The sequence below is a fragment of the Chlorocebus sabaeus genome, chromosome 25 (genome assembly GCF_047675955.1).
Source record: "Chlorocebus sabaeus isolate Y175 chromosome 25, mChlSab1.0.hap1, whole genome shotgun sequence".
In the NCBI taxonomy this organism is placed as follows: Eukaryota; Metazoa; Chordata; class Mammalia; order Primates; family Cercopithecidae; genus Chlorocebus; species Chlorocebus sabaeus.
The window spans coordinates 78,338,836-78,366,267 of record NC_132928.1 but is presented as its reverse complement, the minus strand read 5'-3'; the positions used below and the strand labels follow the sequence as shown (position 1 = coordinate 78,366,267).

The window sequence follows — 27,432 nt, the reverse complement described above, 5'->3', positions numbered from 1 at the left end:
ATGTATAAATCTATACTAGACAACCAAGTTCTGATTTATGACAGATTTCCCACTTGTCTTTAAAAAAAAAAACTTTACTATTACAGTTGGGTTCCACTTCTAGATATAAAACTCTCCTACCACGGGGTCAAAAGAGTAGATTTTAATAAGCTTACAAGTACCACTTGTGTTGCTTTCATGTGTCTACATTTTCACTGACATAATTAAAGGCAACAAAACACATATACTTGTAAATAATAGTGTGAATATCTCATATTTACATGTTGCCATACAATTTACAAAGTATTTTCACATCTGTTGCTAGTTTTATCCTTAGAAAGTTATTAGATGGTAGGAAGGGCAGAAACATGATAAGAAAAAAGGGACAAATTATTATTTGGCAGAACTGAATAGCAGCAAAACATCCCTACAAACACCAATACTTTATTAATTATTTTGACTTTAAAATTTCGTAATTGAATTCCAGGATTGCAGAGCAGACTATTACTCACAAAGCATTCAGCTTTCACGAAGGCCTGAATTCCACGTCGACTCTGTGCTACCGCACTCCTTAATACTGGCGAAGTAATTTAACAGATGTGAAGTTCTCTCTCTTCATTTCCTCATCTGCAAAATGGGTACTAAGAATGACCTTACCCATTCATCATCAGAACATGGGGAGAACCAGCTGGCTAAGGTCTCCAAAACCCTGCAGCCCCTCCTCATCTTAGATCTCGATACAAAAGGCATAGCCAGTCTTAGCTTCTGTGACATTAACAATCAGAACTGCGATAGAGCTCCCTTTCACACGTAGTAGGCACTCACCATAACCAAGTCCACACAAACCTAAATTTCACCCTGGGCTACATTCAGAGATTGTGAAGCTAAAAAAAGAAAATAATAATAATCACATACTATCTGGCATTTTAAAAATGTTCCTTTGGTGCTTGGATAAATCTCCGTTTCACTGGCCCAACAATATTTGTAAGATATTCCTGGCATGTTGAAAACTGCATAGCATTGCCATACTGAGTGGAATACCTTTTTAATAAGAGTGAGCAAGGAGCCTCATGCTAGTTGTTAAGGTAGAGAACAAGCACTACCATAGAAGTATTTGCAAGCTAATTAGATTCTTTGGCATCCTAACATTTTTGAAGACACAAATGCAGTTTATAACATAGAGAAAAATTCTTCAGCTTCTAGTCCAAATCTACAGGGCCCATCTCCTATGATGTTCAAACATGGAAAGACAATGTCACTGAGGAGACACCATTGTAAGCCACTGGGCCACTTTGACTGAGTTTCTATGTTCTCTGGCCCAGCTTGAAGATGCCCCTCTATTTCTTTAATTATGTGTACTCATATTCTTTCTGACCCAAAGGAAACAAGCCCTTCTCTCAGTATAAATGTAAGTCAGGATCTCTATTAGCCTTTCCTAAGCCAATTAAGGCCAACATATCTCAGAGGCCAAGATGAAGAAGCTGAACTACAACATTTCATGATGAGTTGGTCAACCTACTGGCACTAGCCACTAAAATAATTCTGCCGAGGATGCTCCTCAGTTCTTATGTCACTCCTATGAGCCTTTAACCCACCCTTCCTCACTGACAAGTATATAACTCCTTCCCAAGCCCAACTCCCCTTCTTCTCCTTGCAACGACACCCCCATGTATTGGGGTTCCATAAAAACCGCCTACTGACTGGCTCTACCAACTTCATTCTGAAGCCTTCTGGATTCCTGATTATTTCGTTGGGGTGGGAGATATTTATACCCATACTTTCCTTCTCTATTATGTTTATTTGCTACTCTTTCTTTCTTTCTTTCTTTCTTTCTTTTTTTGAGATGGAGTCTCGGTGCATCACTCAGGCTGGAGTGCAGTGGTGCGATCTCGGCTCACTGCAAGCTCCGTCTCCCGGGTTCATGCCGTTCTCCTGCCTCAGCCTCCTGAGTAGCTGGGACTACAGGCGCCCGCCACCACACCCGGCTAATTTTTTGTATTTTTTAGTAGAGACAGGGTTTCACCGTGTTAGCCAGGATGGTCTCGATCTCCTGACCTCGTGATCCACCCGCCTCGGCCTCCCAAAGTGCTGGGATTTACAGGTGTGAGCCACTGCACCCAGCCTACTGTTTCTTAATCAAAGCATGGCTTTCACCAGACACACTCATGTCATCCATAATGGTCTTCTCTGGAAGCACTGCATTTCCCATCTCCTACCCTCCCAAATTCAGGGATTAAGAAAGGGAGCCTCCCTACTTCTGGTCTTCCAGTGCTGTTCCCGACCACTGTATTCCCATAATTCTGTCACACTTTTTTTTTTTTTTAAAGTTTCTGGCATCACTTTCACTTACTCAACTGCTTCCATGATTCTAACTGCCTCACTGCTGCTAGTTAGCTACATCATCATTTTCTTGCGTTTTGTGACTACAATAATTGTCTACCCTACAAGGCAGATTTTCTCTCCAGTTATGGCCTTCAATATATCTGGATCTTCATGTGTAGCAACCAAAAGTGGTTTTTAAAAATGGACCACCCGCCTCCCTCTATGTTCCATCCAATCTCTCTTCTTCCTTCCATCTCCAAATATCTGATAAAAGTAGCTTATCCTCAGAGTTTCCACTTCCTTATTTTCTTTAGTCCATTGAAGTACAGCTTCTGACCCAATTACTCAAAGTGTGTCAACATTCAAATAAAACAATTTTTGATAAGGCTGCATATGATCTCCCATTAATACCACAAATTAATATTTTGTCTTTAGGCATACATTGTAATTATTCTTGAGCTTTTTTCTACCCTTGTTTACTTAGACCTCTGTAATGTAGCACTCTCCTATTTCCCCTCTTTTCACTTTCAACTGGCGTCCCTCTTCAATTATGTGATCCTTTTCCACTAGCAGCAACTCAGATACGGTGTTTCTCACGGCTTAGGTCTTAGGCCGCTGATCATCTGTGGACACCATCTCCTAACGGGATCACGTGGACTCTCTCTTTCTGCTCCTACCTATTCATATTGAGGACGTGCAAAGTTCAACCGCCTGCCACGTCACTCCTGAGCTTCAGACTTGAACACTGAACCAAATACTCAGCGTTTCTACGCGGCTGGCTTACTACACATCTCAAACTTCCCATTTTATCCTCCTTTCAATTTTTAGAAATGTTATGTCAATCATCTGCATCAAAAACCTAAGGATCACTTGAGACCAACCCCAGAACAGAAGGACACGGAACTCCAAACAGAAAAAACTTGTCAGCCGAGTAAACAAAAAGGCACACACCAACCAGCCCCTAAGTTCTGTGTTTTCACACCAACAGAGAGAATACTGAGTGCTTCTCAGAGAAGAAAAAAAAACAAACCAATGGGTCAAACACAAGGAAATGTCAATAAGAACGTAGTTAGACTTTTTTTTTTTTTTTTTTTTTTTTTTGAGACGGAGTCTCACTCTGTTGCCCAGGCTGGAGTGCAATGGCACCATCTCTACTCACTATAACCTCCGCCTCCCGGGTTCAAGCGATTCTCCTGCCTCAGCCTCCTCAGTAGCTGGGATTACAGGCATGTGCCATCACGCCTGACTAATTTTTGTATTTTTAGTAGAGACAGGGTTTCACCCTGTTGGTCAGGCAGGTCTTGAACTCCTGACCTCGTGATCCACCCGTCTCGGTCTCCCAAAGTGCTGGGATTACGGGCATGAGCCACCGCGCCCAGCCGAATGTAGTTAGACTTCTTAAAAGCAACCCTGAAGACTAAAAGACAATGAAGTAAGGCCTTCAATTATTTAAAGGAAAATAATTTTCAAGTAGGATTCTATGTCTAGACAAACTATCAAATACATGTGAGGGAAGTGTTTTGAGAACTTGCATGTCTGAAAATTTATGTTATATGTCTCCTAGACAACCTTCCTAACTAAAAATTGCAATACAAGACGAGGAAGTAGGATGGGGACTAAGAAATAGTGAGATAAAAATTACATCAACCATTATCATAAATTAACAGAAAATGCCTTAACTGATAAATAATGATACATCAGTACAAGTATGTTACTGAGAACCGTGGTCGAAAATATCAGAGAAAACAGCTGAGAAAAATGTAAGAGAGGGTAGAGTTGGGTGGGGCAGGAGGCTGCTGCTGCTTGTTATCAGCCTCGTGGTACTAATTGACTTTTGCAACTATGTCTACACTTATAACTTTGAGAGAAATAAAAATGAATAAAAAGTGAAATGAACTGGAGAGGCAATACACATGTGTAAAAACACGATGATGACAATAAGCTCAGAAAAGCAGACAATTTATCACTTAGAAATAAACAGCAGAAATAGAAACAAATGTTAATATTCTGTGGCTATGATGCAGATAAAAATTCCAATTCTAAATCCCAAAAAATTTCTCAATATTTTCTTCTAGTTAAAGTTGAAATTTTAACATTTACTTCTTTAATCCTTTTGGAATTTATTTGGTTGATGATCTGGGGAAAAAATCTAGAATCGTCTAGATTCTAGAAATCCAGAAATCCAGATTTCACTTCTAGCAGAACCTTCCAATCCTAAGGTTGAGTTTGCCCCTACGGATTTTAAAAGTTTGCTTCAATTATTGTAAATTGTCTCAATTTTGCAGCTGTCATTGATTTTCAATTTTTCAGATCGTTAGATTCACTCAGAGAGGAATTTCAAACAGAAAAGCTTACCAATAGTGTTTGCTTCTGATCTGGGACTTGAATATGTATTTTTGGATGGAATTAAGAAACTACAAAAGAAGAAATGCTTGTACTTTTCTACATCTAATGTGTTTTTAAAATATCCACTAGCTATATAAACCTTCTATTTGTTTTTCTGATTTATGTACTATTATCTGGGAGATAGTATATTTCATCTTTTACTAATTTTGCTGTAAATCATTTAATTAACTTCACTGAATTTATTTTGCATCAAATGTTCAGCTTATTATATCTTAAGTAAGCTACCAAGTGTTGAATTTTGACAGTTTCTTTAAAAACTAGCTTTTTTGCTCAAAATAGTACTAAAGTGGGTAATTATTTATGGCTACTGATTTTTAAAGCATTTTAATATAAGAATTACTTAGATATACATGTCCTCACACTGCTAGTACATTTTGACCCTGAAACACTTAAAAGGTTATTTTTAAAATGCCATTGTCTGATTCAGCATAATATTTGCTGACTACAGATTTAGTAAACCAATAAAGACAATAAAGATTTATCATTATTTAACATCTTGCTATTTTCCTTATTATTTAGGCATTATTTAGTCGATTAAAATACTACACTACAGGATAATTTATGGAGTTTACACAAATATTACGATGCTGAATAACTGTGCACGTATGTGTTACTGGAAAGGACAGAAAAGACATTTGACCCCACTTCAAGTACTTACACTGGGAATTCATACCTTGTAATCTATTAAAAAAAATTTTCACATTTCTACCATGTTATTTACGAATAGCACTTTTAACAATACAAAAATGCAAAATGTCTTATGCAAACGTACACCCTAAGTATAGAGGTGGCTTTTTTTTTTTTTTTTTTTGAGACGGAGTCTCTCTCTGTCACCCAGGCTGGAGTGCAGTGGTGCAATCTCGGCTCACTGCAAGCTCCACCTCCACCTCCCGGGTTCATGCCATTCTCCCGCCTCAGCCTGCCGGGTAGCTGGTACTACAGGCGCCCACCACCACGTCCGGCTAATTTTTTTTTTGGTATTTTTAGTAGAGACGGGGTTTCACTGTGTTAGCCAGGATGGTCTCGATCTCCTGACCTCATGATCCACCCGCCTCGGCCTCCCAAAGTGCTGGGATTACAGACGTGAGCCACTGCGCTCAGCCAGAGGTGGCTTTTAAAATGAAGTTGAGACCAGGCGCAGTGGCTCACATCTGTAATCCCAGCACTTTGGGAGGCTGAGGTGGGAGGATCATTTGAGGTCAGGAGTTTGAGACCAGCTTGGCCAACATGGTGAAACCCCATGTCTACTAAAAATACAAAAAAATTAACTGGGCTTGGCGGTGTATGCCTGTAGTCCCAGTTACTCCGGGGCTGAGGCAGGAGAATTGCTTGAACCCAGGAGGGGAGGGTTGCAGTGAGCTGAAATCCCACCACCACACTCCAGCCTGGGCAACAGAGTGATACTGCATCTCAAAAACATAAAAAGTAAAAAAATAAGAGAAAATGAAGTTGAAACTCTATAATCTCATATCTGAGAACATGGCTTAGCCACTTAAATAGGACACGTCATAAAACACATATTTCAAATAAAGTTGAGAGATTTGGGATGTTATCTTAATTTATGCTTATCTAACCAGGAGCATATGGGATGTGACTAAAGGGGAAAAGGAAGGCTAAGTTGCATGAGTTTTGAAAACAATGAGTCTACACTCATAAGAACAGAAATTAGAAAGCGCTGAATATAGATTTTAAAAATATGCTTGTCAACCTATAAGGAACCAGTTTTTTTTTTTTTTTTTTTTGCCTAAGACATCACTGGACAATCTGAGAGGCTTCAGGAGAAACTAAAGAATCTAAGTTTTTTTCCTTTAAACTAATTATAGTTTATTGATTCATAAAATGTGAATCAATTAGCACCTTGATTCAGTTTGAATATTAAAAAATAATTTTATGGTTCTTATTTTAATACATCTATATTTTAATTTCTCTAAATAAATGACTACAAAGTACCTATATTGCAAATATTAAACTATACTTTCAACCATCATTGAATGCTTGAAATAAAAATCAGTTTTAAAATAGTAAAGTCTAACTTTCAGTTCATAAAAAAAAACCATGGGATATGATACTTTGCATATTCAGTTACAAAACCCTAGAACAAAACAAGGGGAACAAGCAGCTATTGTAATGTCTTTATTATGTCCTCTTTCTAATTTTCCCCTTTTTTCCCATTTACTGAAATTATTTTCTAATCTCTGTTGTTCTTATTGACTTTTTCATTCTACGTTTTCTTTCTGGTAGAGTCTTAGACTTAAGTATCTACTTAAGACTTAGAGTAAATCAAGAATGTTTGGCCTAGTTTCTCAAGTATTTCTTAGACCAATTTTGAAAACTATGTCAAATATCCCTATTCTCTTTAACTTATGTGCAATATCCTCAAATCAGAAATTTTGATCAATTCATGATTTTTTCCCAGAAAAACTCATGATTCATTGCTAACAATGTCAAGACTACAAACAAAAACAACAAAAAAAGGTTTTGTAAATTATTTTGTAAGAATATACTTTCATAACATTTAAAAATAACCTCTAGTTACCCTCTGGGAGCTGTTTAGTGGGTTAAATAATATACCATAGAGTTTGGCAATTTTCTGGAAGCAGCATGCAAAATCTACATTTATTCATGCTAATCTAGGGTTTCATGTGCCAGTAATAACCTTTCTCTGTCAAAAATCAGTATAGATGCAAATTTCCATGCCACTGTATTACCAGAGGGATTAAAACATATTTTCATTGCAAATATGCTAATGTTTCTCTTTAAGAGACTCTGTGACCAGGAGTGAGTGTGACCTTGGTCTCACCCAGATGGGCTAATGTTTGGAGAAGGAGCAGGCAGGAGAGGAGCTGTGGAAAACCTTGGACCTTTGAAATAAATTGCTGTTTGAAAAGTAGAAGAATGTATACTCCTTAGGGGAACAAATCTGCATTTATTATATGCTTACTGCATGGTTAGTTATGGTATTAAGTAAAATATCACGTGATCACATCGAATTCTCACAACAAATGAAAGAATTAATTAGTCTCCTATAGATCTTGCTATCTCCCTCCTTGACACTCACTGCAGATGTAGGACTTTGATGCTGCTAGAATCAGTTATTTCCCTTCTCCAATCCTGATTACAACTTTGCAAGAAAAGTGTAGCTGTGGCCGGGCATGGTGGCTCACACCTGTAATCCTAGCACTTTGGGAAGCCGAGGCGGGCGGATTACCTGACGTTGGGCGTTCGAGAACAGCCTGGCCAAAATGGTGAAACCCTGTCTCTACTAAAAATACAAAAAATTACCCGGGTGCAGTGGCGCGAGCCTGAAGACCCAGCTACTCTGGAGGATGAGGCAGGAGAATCGCTTGAACCCCGGAGGCGGAGGTTGCAGTAAGCCGAGATCGGGCCACTGCACTCCAGCCTGGGCGACAGAGCGACTCCATCTCAAAAACAAAACAAAACAAAAAAAACAGTGTAGCTGTAATTTCTACAATTTCAACCAACCCTATACCTACATCGTCTTTCAAGACAAATGGTATGGAAATTAGCCAAAAAAAATTTCTTCATGCTACTTTTAAGGTTTACCCACATCTGATGCAAGCCGGAGTCGGCAACAAAAAATCAGATGACGAACGGTTCTTGATGTAACGCTCTCACAATGAAAAAACTTCAACTTAAAAAAGTTCACTCAATATACTCCAAATTATCTATTTTCAGATGGTTATATCTGTAAGCCTGATTGTTCCACTAGTCCTTCCCATCTCCCCAAAAAGTTAATGTTCCATTTTTCTTCCTTACATTGATTTTAGAAAACTTGTCTCAACTATAGACCAGGCTGGGGGAGCTGGTATCCTTTATGAGCTTATATTACCTATCTAGGAACTAACCAGATTCATCCTTCTGAGAATCTGCATGAATATCCATGCAGAAAATTCAAACTAGTCATGAGTGGCAGGTCACTACAAGAAACATCAAGTAAGAATGATACCAAGCAATTATAATGTGCTAACTCTGAGCCAGGCACTGTTCTATTGCCCTCATTTTAGAAACAAGAAAATGGAGATACAGAAGTTTCAGTAACTTCCTCAAAGTCAGAAAACTGAAAAAGAAAATAAAAGGGGCTATAACGGGATTTGAATGCCAGCATTGTTTCTCAGAGCAGGAGCTTAACCGAGGCACTAGACGCCGCCATGGGGGAGATCCGGTGCTTGCATCTGACCCATTCCCCCACTCCTGAGGCTGCTTCCCCTCGCTTCCCCCCGCTTCCCCCACCTCCTGAGGCGGCTTCCCTTCGCTTCCCCCATTCCTGAGGCTGCTTCCCCTCGCTTCCCCACCTCCTGAGGCGGCTTCCCTTCGCTTCCCCACCTCCTGAGGCGGCTTCCCTTCGCTTCCCCACCTCCTGAGGCGGCTTCCCCTGCTTCCCCACCTCCTGAGGCGGCTTCCCTTCGCTTCCCCCACTCCTGAGGCGGCTTCCCTTCGCTTCCCCACCTCCTGAGGCGGCTTCCCCTGCTTCCCCACCTCCTGAGGCGGCTTCCCTTCGCTTCCCCCACTCCTGAGGCGGCTTCCCTTCGCTTCCCCACCTCCTGAGGCGGCTTCCCCTGCTTCCCCACCTCCTGAGGCGGCTTCCCTTCGCTTCCCCCACTCCTGAGGCTGCTTCCCTTCGCTTCCCCACCTCCTGAGGCGGCTTCCCTTCGCTTCCCCCACTCCTGAGGCGGCTTCCCTTCGCTTCCCCCCCCCCCACCCCCCCTCCTGAGGCTGCTTCCCTTTGCTTCCCCCGCTCCTGAGGCTGCTTCCCTTGGAATCCCCCACTCCTGAGGCGACTTCCTTTCGCTTCCCCCTCCCCGCTTCCCCTGCTCCTGAGGCTGCTTCCCTTCGCTTCCCCCCCCCCACAAGGCTGCTTCCCTTCGCTTCCCCACCTCCTGAGGCTGCTTCCCCTCGCTTCCCCACCTCCTGAGGCTGCTTCCCCTCGCTTCCCCCCACTCCTGAGGCTGCTTCCCTTTGCTTCCCCCACTCCTGAGGCTGCTTCCCTTTGCTTCCCCCACTCCTGAGGCTGCTTCCCTTAGCTTCCCCGCTTTCTGAGGCTGCTTCCCTTCGCTTCCCCCACTCCTGAGGCTGCTTCCCTTCGCTTCCCCCCCAACGCCTTGTCCTGAGGCTGCTTCCCCTCGCTTCCCCCCACTCCTGAGGCTGCTTCCCTTTGCTTCCCCCCACTCCTGAGGCTGCTTCCCTTTGCTTCCCCCACTCCTGAGGCTGCTTCCCTTTGCTTCCCCCACTCCTGAGGCTGCTTCCCTTCGCTTCCCCCCCAACGCCTTGTCCTGAGGCTGCTTCCCCTCGCTTCCCCCACTCCTGAGGCTGCTTCCCTTTGCTTCCCCCACTCCTGAGGCTGCTTCCCTTCGCTTCCTGCTCCTGAAGCTGCTTCCCTTCGCTTCCCCGCTGGAGGCTGCTTCCCTTTCTGTGGGATTCTGGAGGCCTCTGAGAAATGCCTTTGGGCGTGTAATGTAGTTTAATTGTTCCTTTGTAATTTGTAGGCAAATGAGCCCTTCTAATGACAATCTTCTAAAGCTGATTTCCAATTTGCCTCATAAAACGTAGATATAAATCAATAACTCGTTTTCATTCTCCTTAGAAAAAATTTTTTTTTCTTCCTCCGAACAATGATTGTAGACTCATTTATTTAACTATTGAGTTCTTCTGGAATCTCTGCGGTGCTTGAAGCACATTTTCACAAGATGGACGATCCTAATGGATTTGGAGCATGATACTACAGTTAAATACTTTTTTTTTTTTTTTTTTTTTTTTGAGACAGAGTTTTGCTTTCGTCGCCTAGGCTAGAGTGCAGTGACGCAACCTCAGCTCACCTGCAACACCCGCCTCCCGGGTTCAAGCCATTCTCCTGCCTCAGCCTCCTGAGTAGCTGGGATTACAGGCATGCACCACCATGCCCTGCTAATTTTGTATTTTTAGTAGAGACGGGGTTTCTCCATGTTGGTCAGGCTGGTCTCAAACTCCTGACCTCAGGTGATCCACCCACCTCGGCCTCCCAAAATGCTGGGATTACAGGTGTGAGCCACCGCGCTGGTACTAAAGACACTTCATAACCTCATTTGTTAGCCCTTATTCTTTCTACTTCCTATTTTTTAAAAATACAAAACAGTAGACAAAATAGTATATCCTTCCTTTCCTGTATTATCTTCACCCTCTCCACCCCTTGTGCTACTTGCAGTTCAAGAGCACAGTGATTAGAATCCCCAGCAAACACAGTGATTTCATTACTCTTCTTTTAGGTTTTAGGGCACAGAAGTGAATTTAAGAGTTCTAACCTCTATTAACTTGGAGAACATAGCTTCTGGGGACGGTTTAGTCTGTTCTAGGCCAACAAATATTTTTAAATATTAGGGTGGGAAAGATCTCAAGTTTATACAACAGGAAAGCTTCCATTTTTACAACAACACTTTTCCAAAGGGCAGAAATTCTTTGATGTTTCTTTCATAATTATCAACCAAGACTGGAAAAAAACATTAAAATTCTCATAATCAGAAAATCCTGAAATCCTTCTACTTGAAAAGCACTAACGTTAACAAACAAACTTCAGGAGCGATCTCTACCTCAGATTTTTTATAACTTGCCAAGGCCAGAAAATCTGCAAAGGGTGTCATGGGTTCCCCTACTGTTCAAAGTAAATGGATTTTATAAAAAGTTGGATAACGTAGCGACAGAAGAAAACCCATTTGTACAAAGAAAAGTGCTGTATCTAAAACTTACCACATGGCCCAAAAGTAAAAGGCATGAAATAACAGCTTTCTACCTGGGAAGCCTTGCTCTGCTGGGCCTCCAGACAGTAAATCTTCTGCCAGGATTAGAAGTAGTTAACTAAGAAATCCAAATTGGGAAATAACAAACTCTAACTTTGTTCTACATTATCAATATTATTAAGGGAATGATGTCATTGTTTGGGGCTTTTGCAAAGACATTCCATGTCACTTCAGTTTTAATACCAGGCTGGAGCCTGCTTGGTCGGCCAGCCTAAGCCAGATAAACACAGACCTGTAGTCTTTCTATTCATCTCCGGATAGTTACTCAGAAAGATTCTGGAAAATATGCCTATTATGAACTAAACATTTCACTTTTCATTTTATCCATGTGCCAGAAGTCCATTCCTTGGATAAACATTTTACAAACTGACACTCTAAAAGTCACTAAACATGATAAAGTATGTGTGCATCAGTTCAGAAATGATTAAATATTTTCTCTCCCGTGACAAATGAATAGTTACATACTGTATGAAACCAGTGGAACCAACATTCTGTTTTCTTTCTTTCCCCGTTTTTTGTCTTTATTTTGAATGAAAGATTAATTTTCCATTTCAGCTCATTTGTTATGCAATCTTGGCTTTGCTAAAATACCATTTAAGCAATATGACATGCAGAAATAGTATTTATTTTTTAAAATGTGTGATTTAAAGTTCTTTTACAAATGTGCATTCTTCCATTACAATTTCTTGTCTTTTATTACTGGTTGTTTCCAATTGCCTTGCTATTATTTAAGTAGGAGAGAGAATCTATTGCATTCTCTTTAAGAATATTTTTAAAAAGATCATACGAGATACACTGAGTACATTTTAAAACTATACAGTCAAATCTTTATCACATAATAGTGTCCAAATAAATCACATTACTTATTAATTCTCTAAGATTAATTGTGCTATTTGCTTCCTTATTAAACAAATTCACTATCATCTTATGGTCTCATCACAAGATCAGTTGTATCTAATCTTTCTAGATGTCTTTAGCTCCTGGAGGAAAAAAAGACTTCTATTTTGAGACATGTGGTATGATCTCAGCTCCCTGCAACCTCTGCTCCCTGGGTTCAAGCAATTCTCTTGCCTCAACCTCTCGAGTAGCTGGGATTACAGGAGCCTGCCACTGCACCAGGCTAATGTTTGTATTTTTAGTAGAGATGGGGTTTCACCATGTTGTTCAGGCTGGTCTCGAACTCCTGACCTCAGTTGAACTGCCTGCCTTGGCTTCCCAAAGTGCTAGGATTACAGGTGTGAGCCACTGCACCCGGCTGTTTTTAAAGTTTTATATAAAAATGTCAATAGCATGTATGTCTTGTAGAAAAATACAAATATCTTAAAATAAATGTTTTCATCTGTAGGAAACGTCACAAACTTCCTAGAAAAAAGTGGCTTTACCATGATAGGAGTAGTTCATACACATTACTTGGTTTGCCATTACTCACAGACGGCGCACACATTTCTCACCCTGATTTCCTTTGCCCAGAATGTCACCTTCACTGACTAACAAGGGTAAGCAATTTAACTGAATAGTTGCAATATAATTCAGATTTTACATTCAGTCATTTATATTAGCTTTATTGATGCCAGAATTAAATTTAGTGAAATCAACGCAACTGATAGCTGGAACAAACCGTCTTTCTAAAACCTTTTCTTTTTCTACATCGAAGTCAATTTCACCTGAAAATATAGTTTTTACCCATAGAATTTAAATAAATAGAAGAAAAAAATCTGAAGAAAAGTTTCAAGTTAGCCTTAGTTTATTAAGAAATAAAGCAGATTTTATAACTCCCAGTCTCATTATTTTTTAAATTTGAATATAAAGGAATGGACATTTATTAGACAAATTCAAAATTTCTACATTCTCTGCCTATGAGCTGACATAGACATTAAGTGACTCAGTAGGAAATAAAAACAATCATATTTGGTCTGGTGATACTTTTCCATAATTGAAGAAAGCCATGTATGCTAATTAAAAATAAAATAGAAGCAGAAGCTGACATAAACACACACAATGGGGATGAAGCCAACCTTAACAACATTCTGCCGAAATCCATCTTGTAGTACAATATGATGGCTTGGCTTCCCCAATGAAATCATCTGAAGATGAGAATATATTCATCTGCTTTGCATTTGGGATTTGGGTATGGTTCAAGACTCATCTGCCCGGCCGCCTTACTTTCCAGGAGAACTGAAGAGATCAGTTAAACTATTTATTCGAAAGCTATACAGTTTTGCTCATGAGAAAAAGGAGCTCAAAGTTCCACTTCCTAGATTAATAGCAAAAATGCATGAATAAACAGAATTAGCACATTAAAAACTATTATGCTAACAAATGGAATATGAAAAATGATCTGGCTTGATTTAAAAAATATACTAACCATTGTTTGTTTTTAATACTATTTATAGAAGACAATTGTAATTATTTTCTTGATAGAAGTTCAGCTTATCCATTTTAAATGGGCTAAGAGTCAAGATGTTTAAAAAAATGTACTAGAATGTGAAGACAAATGAGGATAATTCCTTTCAAAGCAAGCTGATAATGTGTGTGTGAGGGTTACAAAATATTTTCACATGAATAAGACTTCAAGAAAGGTCTCTTAGGACCCCCACTTGAAGGAGCTTTGCAAAGAACAAGCTATTCCATATTCCTACAGCCCTGGAGGATGAAAGAAACGGTGAGGTTATATTCCTTTTTACATATGACGAAGTGGAGGCCCGGGAACTTGGGGAACTTTCTGTAGTTTACCCACTTGTAATTCTGGAGTGGCAGAGCTAGGCTAAGAGGAAATGTCAGCGTCCTGTCCACCACGCAGCCCTGCCTTCTCTCATGATAACCTTGGTGAGCATACGGAATGCTGGATCACCTCAAAAGCTCTGGGAAACTTCTCTTTTGGTACAGAAAAGGCTGTTCAGTTATTATATGATCCTTATTTGATCCTTATGGCATCTGATAGCCCAACTCAACTATCACAATTATCTGTAAATAACTCTCAGCCATTTTTTTTTTTTTTTCCTTGAGACGGAGTCTTGCTCTGTCGCCCAGGCTGGAGTGCAGTGGTGCAGTCTGGGCTCACTGCAAGCTCTGCCTCCCAGGTTTACGCCATTCTCCTGCCTCAGCCTCCCGAGTAGCTGGGACTATAGGCACCTGCCACTACACCCAGCTAATTTTTTATATTTTTAGTAGAGACGGGGTTTCACCTGTGTAGCCAGGATGGTCTCGATCTCCTGACCTTGTGATCCACCCGCCTTGGCGTCCCAAAGTGCTGGGATTATAAGCCATTTTTAAAAATCAAAGCACAAAAATTTGTCACCAGTTTGTCAGTATCTCCTGCCACAGGGTGTAAAGTAAAACTAAGTTGTCTCTGGCTGTTACAGCATCACTGAGATAAAAACAGAATCTCACCAGCCAATTCCTTGGATTAGGAACCTTTTGATACAGTTATAAAATGAAACTTCACCGTGTGTTTTCTGTCTCAATGTCAAAGGGCTAAATGGAGGGTTGGAAAATGAAGAACAACTTTTTTAGTACCTCCAAGTCTTGCCTCCAAAATTAATTTCATCTGGTTTTTGATAATATGATATGTAGAACATGATAAGGATAATCTATAATAAAAATAAAAGGAGAAATGGAAGACAGGAAAAATGTATGCCTAAATTCGTACTCCTGTCTATCCTCTCCCTCTAGGCCTTGCCAAGACAACGGAAATATTTGCAGATAAAATACAGTGAGGATCTGTATATGTGTATGTGCGTGTGTATCTTTTTTTTTTTTTGAGATGGGGTCTCACTCTGTCACCCATGCTGGAGTGCAGTGGCTCCATCTCGGCTCACTGAACACTCTGCCCTCTGGGTTCAAGCGATTCTTCTGCCTCAGCCTCTGGAGTAGCTGGGATTACAGGTGCATGCCACCATACCCGGCTAATTTTTTTATATTTTTAGTAGAGATGGGGTTTCACCATGTTAGCCAGGCTGTGTTCTTGAACTCCTGACCTCAGGTGATCTGTCTGTCTTGGCCTCCAAAAGTGCTGGGATTAAAGGTGTGAGCCACCGCCCCTGGCCTGTGTATGTATTTTGTTTCATTTCTTTTTGTGTGTGTGGTGGTGGAGGGGAGTAAAGAAAGTCTTGGCCAAGTCAAGCAAAAGAAGAGCTCCATAAAAAACTGAGGCTTTGGGTCCTAAAGAAATTTACATAGGAAGAAAGTACATATGGTGAGCCACTGTTGAGACTGGGGTGGCAGATGAAATATTCAAGGCCTCCAAGCTGGGAAGGAGACCTGGGACTCTAGAATCTGGGTCAAAGTCCACCATTCCCTCAATGGTCTGAGAGGAGGCAGCCTGCCAGCCAGCCCGGCAGGTGGACGCCCACAGTACACCAGGTAGAAATGTTTCCCTCCGCTTACATACGAGGTCCTGGAAGCAGTTAACTCGGCTGATGCTGGTATGCTTGTTTTGTGGCTATTAGACAGACTATAGGAAGGCATATAGGTGATTTTATTTTTTACCCTGGCTTCCTATGAGTTGCTCCTGGGTTACATATCTTATTGTTCTGCCAGTGGTGGTCAGCGGTGGTGCTGAGTTCCCTGGTGCCAGTGAGGCTTATAGCATATGTTCATGGATTCCTACACAGCTTGGGGATGGTTTCCAAGTCAGCCTGACCTCCTGATCTGATGCTCATTAGTGGGTACAGCCTAGTAAGCTTATGCACAGCCTTCCAACCTCTGGGATTGACTATGATTCCAAAAGGATCTTTCTTGGCTATCTTCTTCCCTTGATCTCTCTGTTAAACTTCTGATTGCTCAGCCATTGTGCTTGTTGCTGCTGTACCATGGAGCTACGAACACCCTCTCAACTGCTCTCCATCTAGACCTCTATTGTTTCAGACAAAGCTCTTAGGTATGAAGTTCTTCATGTTCTGTTCCAAACAAAATCCGCCTTCTCAAGCACATCTGTAGAGCTCTGGGCAGGACTTCTGTGCACCTGCACAACAGTTAAAGCTAGGATTAGGACAGTGGTCTGCCTCTTCCAAAGCAACACTCCTGCTGTGTAAGAAGGAGCTGAGGTGGGGGGCCCCTAGTCTTCATGTATTCTCCCTCCTGGTGTAGAATCTCCACCCTAAAAGTCAGCTAGGGAAGCACTGGGGCCCAGCATTCTTGGTCTGCAACACCTGAGCTGGAGCATCTGCCCTTTAAGTAATGAAGTGTTGAGAAAGGGAGCCCCTTCTTACCTGCACTGTTAGTCTGGAACAGAACTGCAATAAGCTGGAGGTGGTGGGGTGAGTAATTCTGGCAGCCTGCTGACCCAGTAAGACGCCATAGCTTCAGCGTACGAGCTTGGGAGAGTGGAAGCCCCTATTTTCGTGACTGTAAGTGTCTGGATTAGAGCTGGGGCAGCGGCTCCCGTAAGACGTAGTAGGACACAATAGGCAGTGATTCCAATGCCTTAGACTCTCGCTGTTCTTACCATGATTTAGATTTTCTTGGACAAACGATTCCCCATTTGCTGCATGTCCTTAGAACAATTTCTAGACATGTTAAATAACTGTTTTATATTGTTTTCTCCAGTTTAATGGTTGTTGTGAAGATAGTTCATGCTAAAAGTCAGTCTCCCAAGCTTAGGGATTTTGGTAAATGGAAGAAAAGGAAACTTTGAAAAGCTCTTATGAAGTTGATACTCTACATATATATTTTACTCATTTAACCTACTTAATGAGTTAAGTAATGAATTGATCACCACATTTATAATGTGGACATTGTTTTTCTTTTTCTCACAGATGAGGACATGGATTCAAAAGTTGCAATAAATCCTTGGAGCCACGGTGCCAGCAGTTTGGTGCAGGTACCAAACTCTATGATTCCAAAACCTATGCTCCATAACCACCCAGGGCTGCAATCCATGGAGACGGTGAGAAACATGACAACAAACAAATACATTGCCCAAGTCTGAAATCTGACTCTGGTTTCTAATTCTACTACTAAACTTTTTATAATTTCTGATTATAAAAATAATGTGAAAATAACATAGCGATTAACATCTATTGATCACTTGGGACTAAGCATCTGGCAGAGATTATTTCATTTAATTTTCACCTACCAAGTAGACACTATTTTCCTGGGGTGATGGGATTGGTCTAAGGTCATAGAGCTATCACGTGTAAGAGGCAGGATCCAGACTCAAAAGGCCAGAGGATCAGAGTTACACTGCTTTCCTGCATACAATTACTACTGATTGTTGCCCCGGTTACATAGGACTGCTGAGAAAAATGGCACAGAGATTTATTTCTTTGGAGTAACCTCAAATGTTCCATACGATTCATTACTCTGTTTTACTTTTGAATTTCGGGGTTCATTGTTTAATTATAAAAGATGGTAACGATTTTGTCATTTGCCAGTAATTTTTTCACGCAACTCACTGAAATTTCTGATTTTATAATTTCAGGCCTTTGACCTCAGCTTTTGCTTTTCATAGAAACTGGTGAATTCTGTTTACTAGTTTGCTATGACAATATTTGTTATCAAGCCAAGAACTACTAAATATGTAGTATCTGTTCAGTGAATATAAAAGATGCTGCCAGCCAGGCACGGTGGGGTGGCTCATGCCTGTAATCCCAGCCCTTTGGGAGGCCGAGGCGGGCGGGTCACTTGAGGTCAAAAGTTTGAGACCAGCCTGGCCAACAGGACAAAACCCCATCTATACTAAAAATACAAAAAAAAAAAAAAAAAAAATTAGCTGGGTGTGGCAGCGCATGCTTGTTATTCTAGCTACTAGGGAGGCTGAGGAATGAGAATTGCCTGAACCTGGCAGGTGGAGGTTGCAGTGAGCTGAGATGGTGCCACTGTCCTCCAGTCTGGTTGTCAGAGCAAGACTATGTCTCAAAAAAAAAAAAAAAAAAAAAAAAAAAGATCTTTCCTACTAAATTAATGGCACAGAACTTCTTTAATAAATTTTTTCCTCAAGGCTAATAAGGTTTCTCTTTAGAAATTGTGACAGTTAATTTTATGTATCAACTTGGCCAGGTCATAGTGCCCATTTTGGGGTCAAACACCAGTCTAGATGTTATTGTGAAAGCAGTTTTTAGGTGTGGCTTTTTTTTTTTTTTTGAGGAGTCTCTGTTGCCCAGGCTAGAGTGCAGTAGCGTGATCTCGGCTCACTGCAACCTCCGCCTCCCAGGTTCAAGTGATTCTCATGCCTTAGCCTCCTGAATAGCTGGGATTATAGGCCCCTACCACCATGCCTGGCTAATTTTTTGTATTTTTAGTAGAAATGGGGTTTTGCCATGTTGGCCTGGCTGGTTGACCAGGCTGGTCTCAAACTCCTGAGCTCAGGTGATCTGCCTGTCTCGGCCTCCCAAAGTGCTGGGATTACAAGCATAAGCCACTGTGCCTGGCCTAGGTGTGGTTAACACTTACATTACTAGGCACTGAAAAAAGTAGATTTCCCTTTAAAACATGCTGGGTCTCCTCCAATCAGTTGAAGACCTTAAGACTCAGGTTCCTGAATATGAAAGAATTCTGTCTCTAGACTGCTTCAGACTCAAGATTGCAATATTCCAAGGAACTTAATCAAATCAACAAGCAAAAACAATCCAATTAAAACAATAGGCAAAGGACATAAATAGACACTTCTCAAAAGAAGACATACAAGTGGCCAACAAACATGGAAAAATGCTCAACATCGCTAATCATCAGAAAAATACAAATCAAAATCACCATTGGCTACTATCTCACACCAGTCAGGATGGCAATTATTAAAGTCAAAACGTAACAGATGTTGGCAAGGCTGTGCAGAAAAGGGAATGTTTGTACACTGTTGGTGGGAATGCAAAGTTGTTTAGCCACTGTGGAAAGCAGTTTGGAGATTTCTCAAAGAACTGAAAACAGAACTATAATACCATTTGACTCAGCAATCCCACTATTGGGTATATACCCAAAGGAAAATAATGCATTCTATCAAAAACACACACAGTTGTATGTTCATCGCAGCACTATTCACAATAGTGGAGACATGGAATCAATCCAGTTGCCCATCAACAGCGAATTGGATAAAGAAAATGTGGTACACATACGTCATGGAATACTACGCAACTATAAAATGAGTGAAATCATGACCATCATCCTAAGAGAACTAATGCAAGAACAGAAGACCAAATACTGCCTATTCTCACTTGTAAGTGGGAGCTAAACACCGATCACACATAGACATAAGGATGGGAACAACAGACACTGGGGCTACTGAACAACGCAGGGGGATCATGGGCTCAAAAACCACCTACTGGGTACTATGCTCAATACCTGGGTGATGGGATCATTTAGATTCCAAACCTCAGTGTCATGCAATATACCCATATAACAAACCTGCACGTGTACCCCTTCATCTAAAATAACAGTTAAAATTTATAAAGAGAAGAAACAAAGATTGCAACATCAACTCCTACCGGAATTGTCACCTTGCCCTGCTAATTTTAGACTTGCCAACTTTTACAATCGCATGAGTCAATTCCTTAAAATAAGTTTCTCTATCTTTCTTTACACACACACACACACACACACACACACACACACACACGAAAACCTTAGAGATATTGTGGCTTTGGTTCCAGACCACTGCAATAAAGTGAATGAATACTGTAATAGAGTTACATGAATTTTTTGGTTTCCTAGTGCATATAAAAGTTATGTTTACATTATACTACAGTCTATTAAGTATGCAACAGAATTATGTCTGAAAAAATACATACTTTATTAGCAGATACTTTGTTACTAAAAAAATGTTAACGATTATCTGAGTCTTCAGTGACTCAGTATCTTTTTGATGTTGATGACTACTGATTGATTGGAATGGTGGTTGCTGAAGGCTGGGGTGGCTGTGACAATTTCTTAAAATAAGACAACAATGAAATCTGCCACATCAATTCGCTCTTTCGCAAGAGATTTCTCTGTAGTATATGATGCCATTTGATAGCACTTTACTCACAGAAGAGCTTCTTTCAAAACTGGAGTCAATTTTCTCAAACCCTGCTCCTGCTTTGTCAACTAAGTTTATGTGCTATTCTAAATTCTTTGTTGTGATTTCAACAACGTTCATAGCATCTTAACCACGAGTAGATTCCATCTCAAGAAACTACTTTCTTTGCTCATTCATAAGAAGCAACTCCTCATCTGTTCAAGTTTTATTAAGAGATTGCAGCAACTCAGTCACATCTTCAGATTCTACCTCTAATTCTCTATTTCTACCACATTTGCAGTTACTTTCTCCACTGATGTCTTGGAATCCTCAAAACCATCTGTGAGGGTTACAATTAACTTCTTCCAAACTCCTGTTAACGTTGATATTTTGACCTGCTTCCATGAATTATGAATGTTATTGATGGCATCTAGAATGGTGAATCCTTTCCAGAAGGTTTCAATTTACTTTACCCAGATCTCTTAAAGGAATCACTACCTATGGCAGCTATAGTCTTACCAAACGTATTTCTTAAATAATAAGACTTGAAAGTCGAAAGTACTCCTTGCTCCATGAGCTACAAAATGAATGTTGTTTTAGCACGTATTGAAACATGATTCTCTTTGTACATCTCCAGCAGAGCTCTTGGGTGACCAAGTGCATGGTCCATGAGATGTGCTATTTTGAAGGGAATCTTTTCTTTTTTTCTGAGCAATGGGTCTCAGCAGTGGGTTTAAAATATTCAGTAAGTTATGCTATCAACAGATGTACAGGCTTTGTTGTTCCATTTATACAGCACAGGCAGAGGAGATTTGACATAATGCCTATGGGCCCTAGCATTTTCAGAATGGGGAATGCGCACTGGCTTCAGCTGAGAGTTACCAGTTGCATTATCCCCTAACAAGACACTCATCCCGTTTTTTGAAGTTTCACTTTTTAAAAAATTTATTTACTTATTTATTTTTGAGACCGAGTCTCGCTCTGTCACCCAGGCTGGAGTGCACTGGCGTGATCTCAGCTCACTGCAACCTCTGCCTCCTGGGTTAAAGCAATTCTGCTTCAGCCTTCTGAGCAGCTGGGATTACAGGCATGCACCACCATGCCAGGCTAATTTTTGTATTTTTAGTAGAGAAGGGATTTTACCATGTTGGCCAGGCTGGGCTCGAGTTCCTGACCTCAGGTGATCCACCCACCTTGGGCTCCCAAAGTGCTAGGATTACAGGCGTGAGTCACCATGCCCGGCCCTGTTCTCTGAAGCTTTAAAGTCAGGCATTGATTTCTGTCTAGCTACGAAAGTCCTACATGGCATCTTCTTCCAACAGAAGATGTTTTATCTACATTGGAAATATGTTGTTTAGCTACTTTCATGAATTACCTTAGATCTTCTGGAGAACTTGCAGCTTCTCTATCAGCACTTCTTGCTTCACCTTGCACTTTTTTGTTACAGAGAAGGCTTCTTTCCTTAAACTTCATGACCCCACTTCTACTGGCCTCAAACTTTTCCTCTCCAGTTTCCTCACCTATTTCACCCTTCATAGAATTGAAGAGCGTTAGGGCTTTGCTCTGGATTAGGCTTTGGTTTAAGGGAATTGAAACAGGTTCAATGGTCCCATAGAACTGATGTTTATGACTTAATTTGAATAAACATAGAAATTGTCCCTCCCAGTCTTGAAACTTGAGAAAGTTACATTTGTCTTTTTTGAGTTCCTTTCTCAGGAAACCAACCATCAGGCTTCCAATATAGTGTCAAGGAACTGAAACTCACCAGATCACTCCATCTGGACAATGAGATGCCAGACCCTTCACCCACTGTGATTGCCTAATCCACCAGCTGCTTGCTGCTGACTACCTCTTCTTCCTTATCCCTCCCTGATTCCTACTCTCCCATACATGGTTACATTTCTTCCCTGCTATATAAATCCCTAATTTTAGTCAGTCAGGGAGATGGATTTGAGACTGAGCTCCCATCGCCCTTGGCTGCAGCACCCGATTAAAGCCTTCTTCCCTGGCAATACTCATCTCAGTGACTGGCTTTCTGTGTGGCAAGTAGCTGTCCTAAACCAAACCCCTGGCATTTTGGTAACAGACTATTGTGGCTGCTTTGATCTTCTATTTAGACCACTAAAACTTTCCCCATAGCAGCAAGAATGCTGTTTTGCTTTCTTATCATCCATGTGTTCATTGAAATAGATTTTTAATTTCCTTCGAGAGCTTTTTCTTTGCATTCATAACTTGGCTAGCAGTTTGGCACTAGAGATCTAGCTTTGGGCATATCTTGGTTTTGGATATATCTTCCTCATTAAGTTAACCACTTCTAGATTTTGTTTTAAAGTGAGAGATGTGTGACTCTTTCACTTGAATATGTAGAGGCCACTGTTGGGTAATTAATTGACCTAATTTCAATATTGTTGTGTCTCAGGGAATACGGAGGCCTGAGAAGAGGGGAGAGGCAAGGGAACAGCTGGTTGGTGAAATAGTTAGAATATACGATATTTTTCTATTACATTTGCCATCTTATATGGGTCAGGTCGTGGTGTCCCAGAACAATGACAACAGTAACATAAAAGATCACTGATCACAGATCACCTATGGTAACAGATAATAAAAATAAAAAGTTTGAAATATTACAAGAATTATCAAAATGTAACACAGAGACATGAGGTGTGCACATGCTGTTGGAAACATGGCACCGATAGGCTCGCTAGAAGCAGAGTTGCCACAAACCTTCAATTTGTGGGGGGAAAAAATACAATTATCTGCAAAGCACAACAAAGAGATAAAATGAGGTAGCCTCTCTGTGTGTGTGTGTGTGTGTGTGTGTGTGTGTGTGTGTGTGTGTTTAAATCTGTATCGCCAGTTTGTCCTTTTTTTCTAGAGAACCCTGGTGGATATAGAGAGATGGGAGGAGAAGAGAAAATGGAGGCAGAGAAGCAGGGAGATTTCTGAGATACTTTTCTATGTTTACCCATAATTTCAAGTCTCCATTCTGGAAATGAAGGCGCATCCAAGGAAAGCTCATTGCTCCCTACTTAGACTTCACTTTTGAATACGGAAATTACATAGTTTTAAAAAATTATCCGAACTCTGAAACAGGTTCTTGCTATCTTCATTCTTTTGTGTATTTCCATAGTTCTAAATCCCATGTAAAAGAGAAGGTGCTAAGCTAGTCACAATAATTTGGTATTTAACAGAATTATATGTTACCCAGAGTAATAAAAATTCAGAAATTCACTGTGGATTTAGAGTACACTGTTTTATTAGATGTCTTTTTGTTTTATGCTTGAAAATTAAAATGTAACTAATACTTGGTTCCTTAAGATGAAATACACTTAGCATGTTATAAGCCTATTCTGGGAGGAAATAAAGTAATTTCTCACCATTTATGAGTCTCTGTCAGTGAATTTTCCTCTGCCTCTTGGTCAATTTTGGCTGAAAGTGCAAGAAAATAAAAGTATATGAGATAAGTGATAAGCTGTTACACTATTTCAAGCAACATCTGCCCTAAATAACATAACTTATTTTCATTATTAATTCTACTGTACTACAACCAGAAGCTTATTTCAAATCTATGGATGTCATAGATACATGATTTAAATGATTCTACTTAATTTTAATTAAGTGGATCTTATTGACACAGGCAAGACGTATTATCTAATCAAAAATTTTGGATTCTGAAAAACTTTCTTTAATGCAGTCACATTAACCTGAGAAAAGAAAACACTAGCTTCATATTTACATTAGATGTGTCAGTGTTTAAATGCCAACAATTAGTTGAAAATAATTCCCTCAAGCAAAGGTTTAAACACTACGTCAAAAAAAAAAAAAAAAAAAAACACAACCCCTAAACAGAAATGGTATGTGACATTCCTCAGTTACGTTAAGAATTTTGAACTCATTTCAATAGTTCATACCAGACCACAGGTGAATAGATCATGGTCTGTTCTGAAAAGGGGGAATGTGATAATATACCCATTTGCTTGCTATCATTTTTATTTAAAAATAAAGAATTGTGATCTGCTGCAAACCCAAAGGTCAAATTTGAGGAGATTAAATCAGTATTTCAAATTGCTTAAAACAACGTAGGAACTCCATCACTTAAAGTATGGCTGTGACTTCATTATTTTTTTTGGACAAGTAAGCATTCTAGGAATTATGTGTTACGTTACCTCCACCCATTTCCCCACACCTCCATATATATTAATACATATTGACATGAAAATTTTGAAGATACTCTTATTTCATGCATTGCTCTTTGACATTTTTAGTCTATCTATTAGATTTTAAAACATTTGTTGGGACCTGCTAAATTGATTTCATGACTCACTAATGGTTTGTGACCCACAGTTTGAAAATCACTGAGCAATAGGACAAAAAAAAATTAAAATGTAAAAAATAAACCCTGGGACTAGTGAAAGAAGAAGTTGTCTTTTTATTATCATTCCTCTTTGGGTCACACGTGGGGCCATTTGGAGAACTTAGGAGACCTAGTGGAGCAGGGCAAATTGATTATAAAAAACGGGAACTGTGCATGAAATAAAACCCATGGTCACTTGGAAACTGTTAGTGTCTCTATCACTACTTACAACACAATAGAACAGCTTAGGCTAGTTTATGTTTTACAACTCAAGACAGTGTTCTTTCAAAGGTTTGCAAGGTATCTGCAAAGTCATAACCCGGTATCATGTTGCCACTCTTTGCCAGGATTTTCAGGATTTAACAAGGATCATTTCAGATAGCAGCAGATATTTTTTTCCTTCTTTCCTTTCCCTTTTTGTACGCCAGATTGTTTGTATAAACTTATGGGTCAATTGATAACTATATTAAAAAACAATGAATATTCTATGATTTTACTTTGAAAAGGCTCCAGCGTGAACATAATGTTTTATAAAAATGTGCTCTGAGATGCCCTGCAGAAAAGATGATTTGCTTCCAGAAACAATTCTAGGAATACATAAAGTTTGTTTAGGCGGAATAACAAAAGCACTACAATGCATACTATTTTCAGGAAGGGTATTTTTCCAATTGCCCTCACATATCTTTGCTTTTTCTTTGCAAAGTACAGAGATTAAGGCAGACTAGAAGAAGGAATTTCTAGACTATTTTAGAAGATTAAAGTAAATGATTTATGACACTTAAAAACACACTACAGTAGAACAAGATGCCAGAGATCTGTATTCGATTCTTGATTTTGCCATTTAAATTATCTCTGTGACTTTAGGCAGATGCATCTGTTAACACGTACAAAATACTTAGCATGGTGCCTCCAATAATCAGTAGAAACTTAATAGATAAATAACCTTTGAAAATTCTAGACCTGAAGATCTCAACATTCTTAAAGTGATATAATATATAATGTTTAACTGAGTCAGCCAACTAATAATTTATTATATTCCAATGTTATATTCAATAAAGAAAACACGTACAGCTTTTCAAAAAGCATAAGCTTCTAAATTGTGTTTAGTGGAATAAAGTAAGTTTCATTTGTTCATAATAACCTCTCTTGATGTTCACCAAAACAGCTCTTGCTTAGTTGCGTGAGCAAGTTGGGTTGAAACAAAAACTTTAATCCAATTTGACAGAAGACTATTCTTATTGAGGAAACAAAACATAAAGCCAGACTTTCTTATCAAACCTAATAGCCGCATCACAATCAGAAAGACAAATTGCAATAAGAAACAACCTCTTCAAATGCTCTATTATCCATTATTTTACATACTTTTGAAGCTAAAGGGATTTGTGTATTCAAACTGTAATCAGCTTCGATAAACAGTCAAATGAGAGATCAGAGCAAGAACATTAGAGTACACATTTCAATTCCTGATGTAGAGTCAGTAATTCAAGGAACTGAACAGATTTCCTTTGTGTATCAATCTTAGGAAAAACTTTCTGAAAAATTGGGGTGCAATTCCATTTTATGGAAAAACAGAGATACCGTTTTTCCAACATGCTGCTTGCATATATGCATCATCAATATTTTATTGTCACTATATATATATTTTTTTGAGACAGGGTCACACTTTGTCACCCAGGCTGGAGTGCAGTGGTACAACCGTGGCTCACTGCAAGCTGCAATTCCTCCTGTAATCCTCCTGCTTCAGCCTTCCAAGTAGCTGGGATTACAGTGTGTGCCAACACGCCTGGCTAAATTTTTCAATCTATTTTTTGTAGAGATGGAGGTCTTGCTATGTTGCCCAGGGTGGTCTCAAACTCCGAGGCTCAAGCAATCCTTCCGTCTTGGCCTCTCAAAGTGTTGAGATTACAGGCATAAGCCACCATGCTAGGCCAACAATTCTTTTAAACATACTTATGGTGTTAACTTAGTGACAACTGCAGGACATGGTTGCTTTACATGGTGAGGGCGAACCTTCTAAACCAAAATAAAACGTAATTTAATCAGTGAAAATTAAAATATCATTTAGAATAAAATAAATCTGCCATTCATTCATGAAGCAAGCAAGCTAATTACATGCAGTGACCCCAATCAGACCAGCTGTGCTTTTCAGTCTGAGAAACAACTCTGATAGGCTGTGTACCACCACTGTTACATGCACAGACTTTCAAACATGACTTTGCTGAAGGTAACACAGAAAATGAGGTGATTTTCTATTTGCAACAACTTATTGTTATTTGATTTCCTAGTGTATTGTTTTCTAAAAGTACAAAAATTATTTTCAGATAATTTCTAATGGCATAAATGGTTTTGCAGAGTTTTGAAAGCCAGTGTAACTTTTAGCAGCAGTTTCTTATGTACTGATAATCAACTATTAATAAACTTCATTTAAATAAAGTATGCCAAGTGAATTGCATAAAAGAGATAAAAAAGATTTCAATTTTCTACTACAAGATTAATTTCCTCTTTAGAGTAGACACTTCATTTCTTTTTGACATGATTCAAATCATCAGGATGGCAAATTTCTGGTCATTCATCATCAAAATAATTATAGGGTAGCTAAAGCAGGATTCAAAATAGACAAATAGGCACAAGGCTTCATTGGTGATCTTCATATTGTC

General features: G+C 39.7%; 1 protein-coding gene across 2 annotated transcripts in view; it reads right to left on the bottom strand.

Moving 5' to 3' along the window:
- FMN2 (formin 2) overlaps positions 1 to 27,432 on the bottom strand; it is a 399,785-nt gene that overhangs the window by 61,687 nt on the left and 310,666 nt on the right. For both annotated transcript variants that reach the window (XM_037986069.2, XM_073011866.1), the window contains one exon: positions 23,799 to 23,850. In XM_037986069.2, the coding sequence (XP_037841997.2) occupies positions 23,799 to 23,850 (52 nt within the window). The remainder of the gene's footprint in view (positions 1 to 23,798; positions 23,851 to 27,432) is intronic.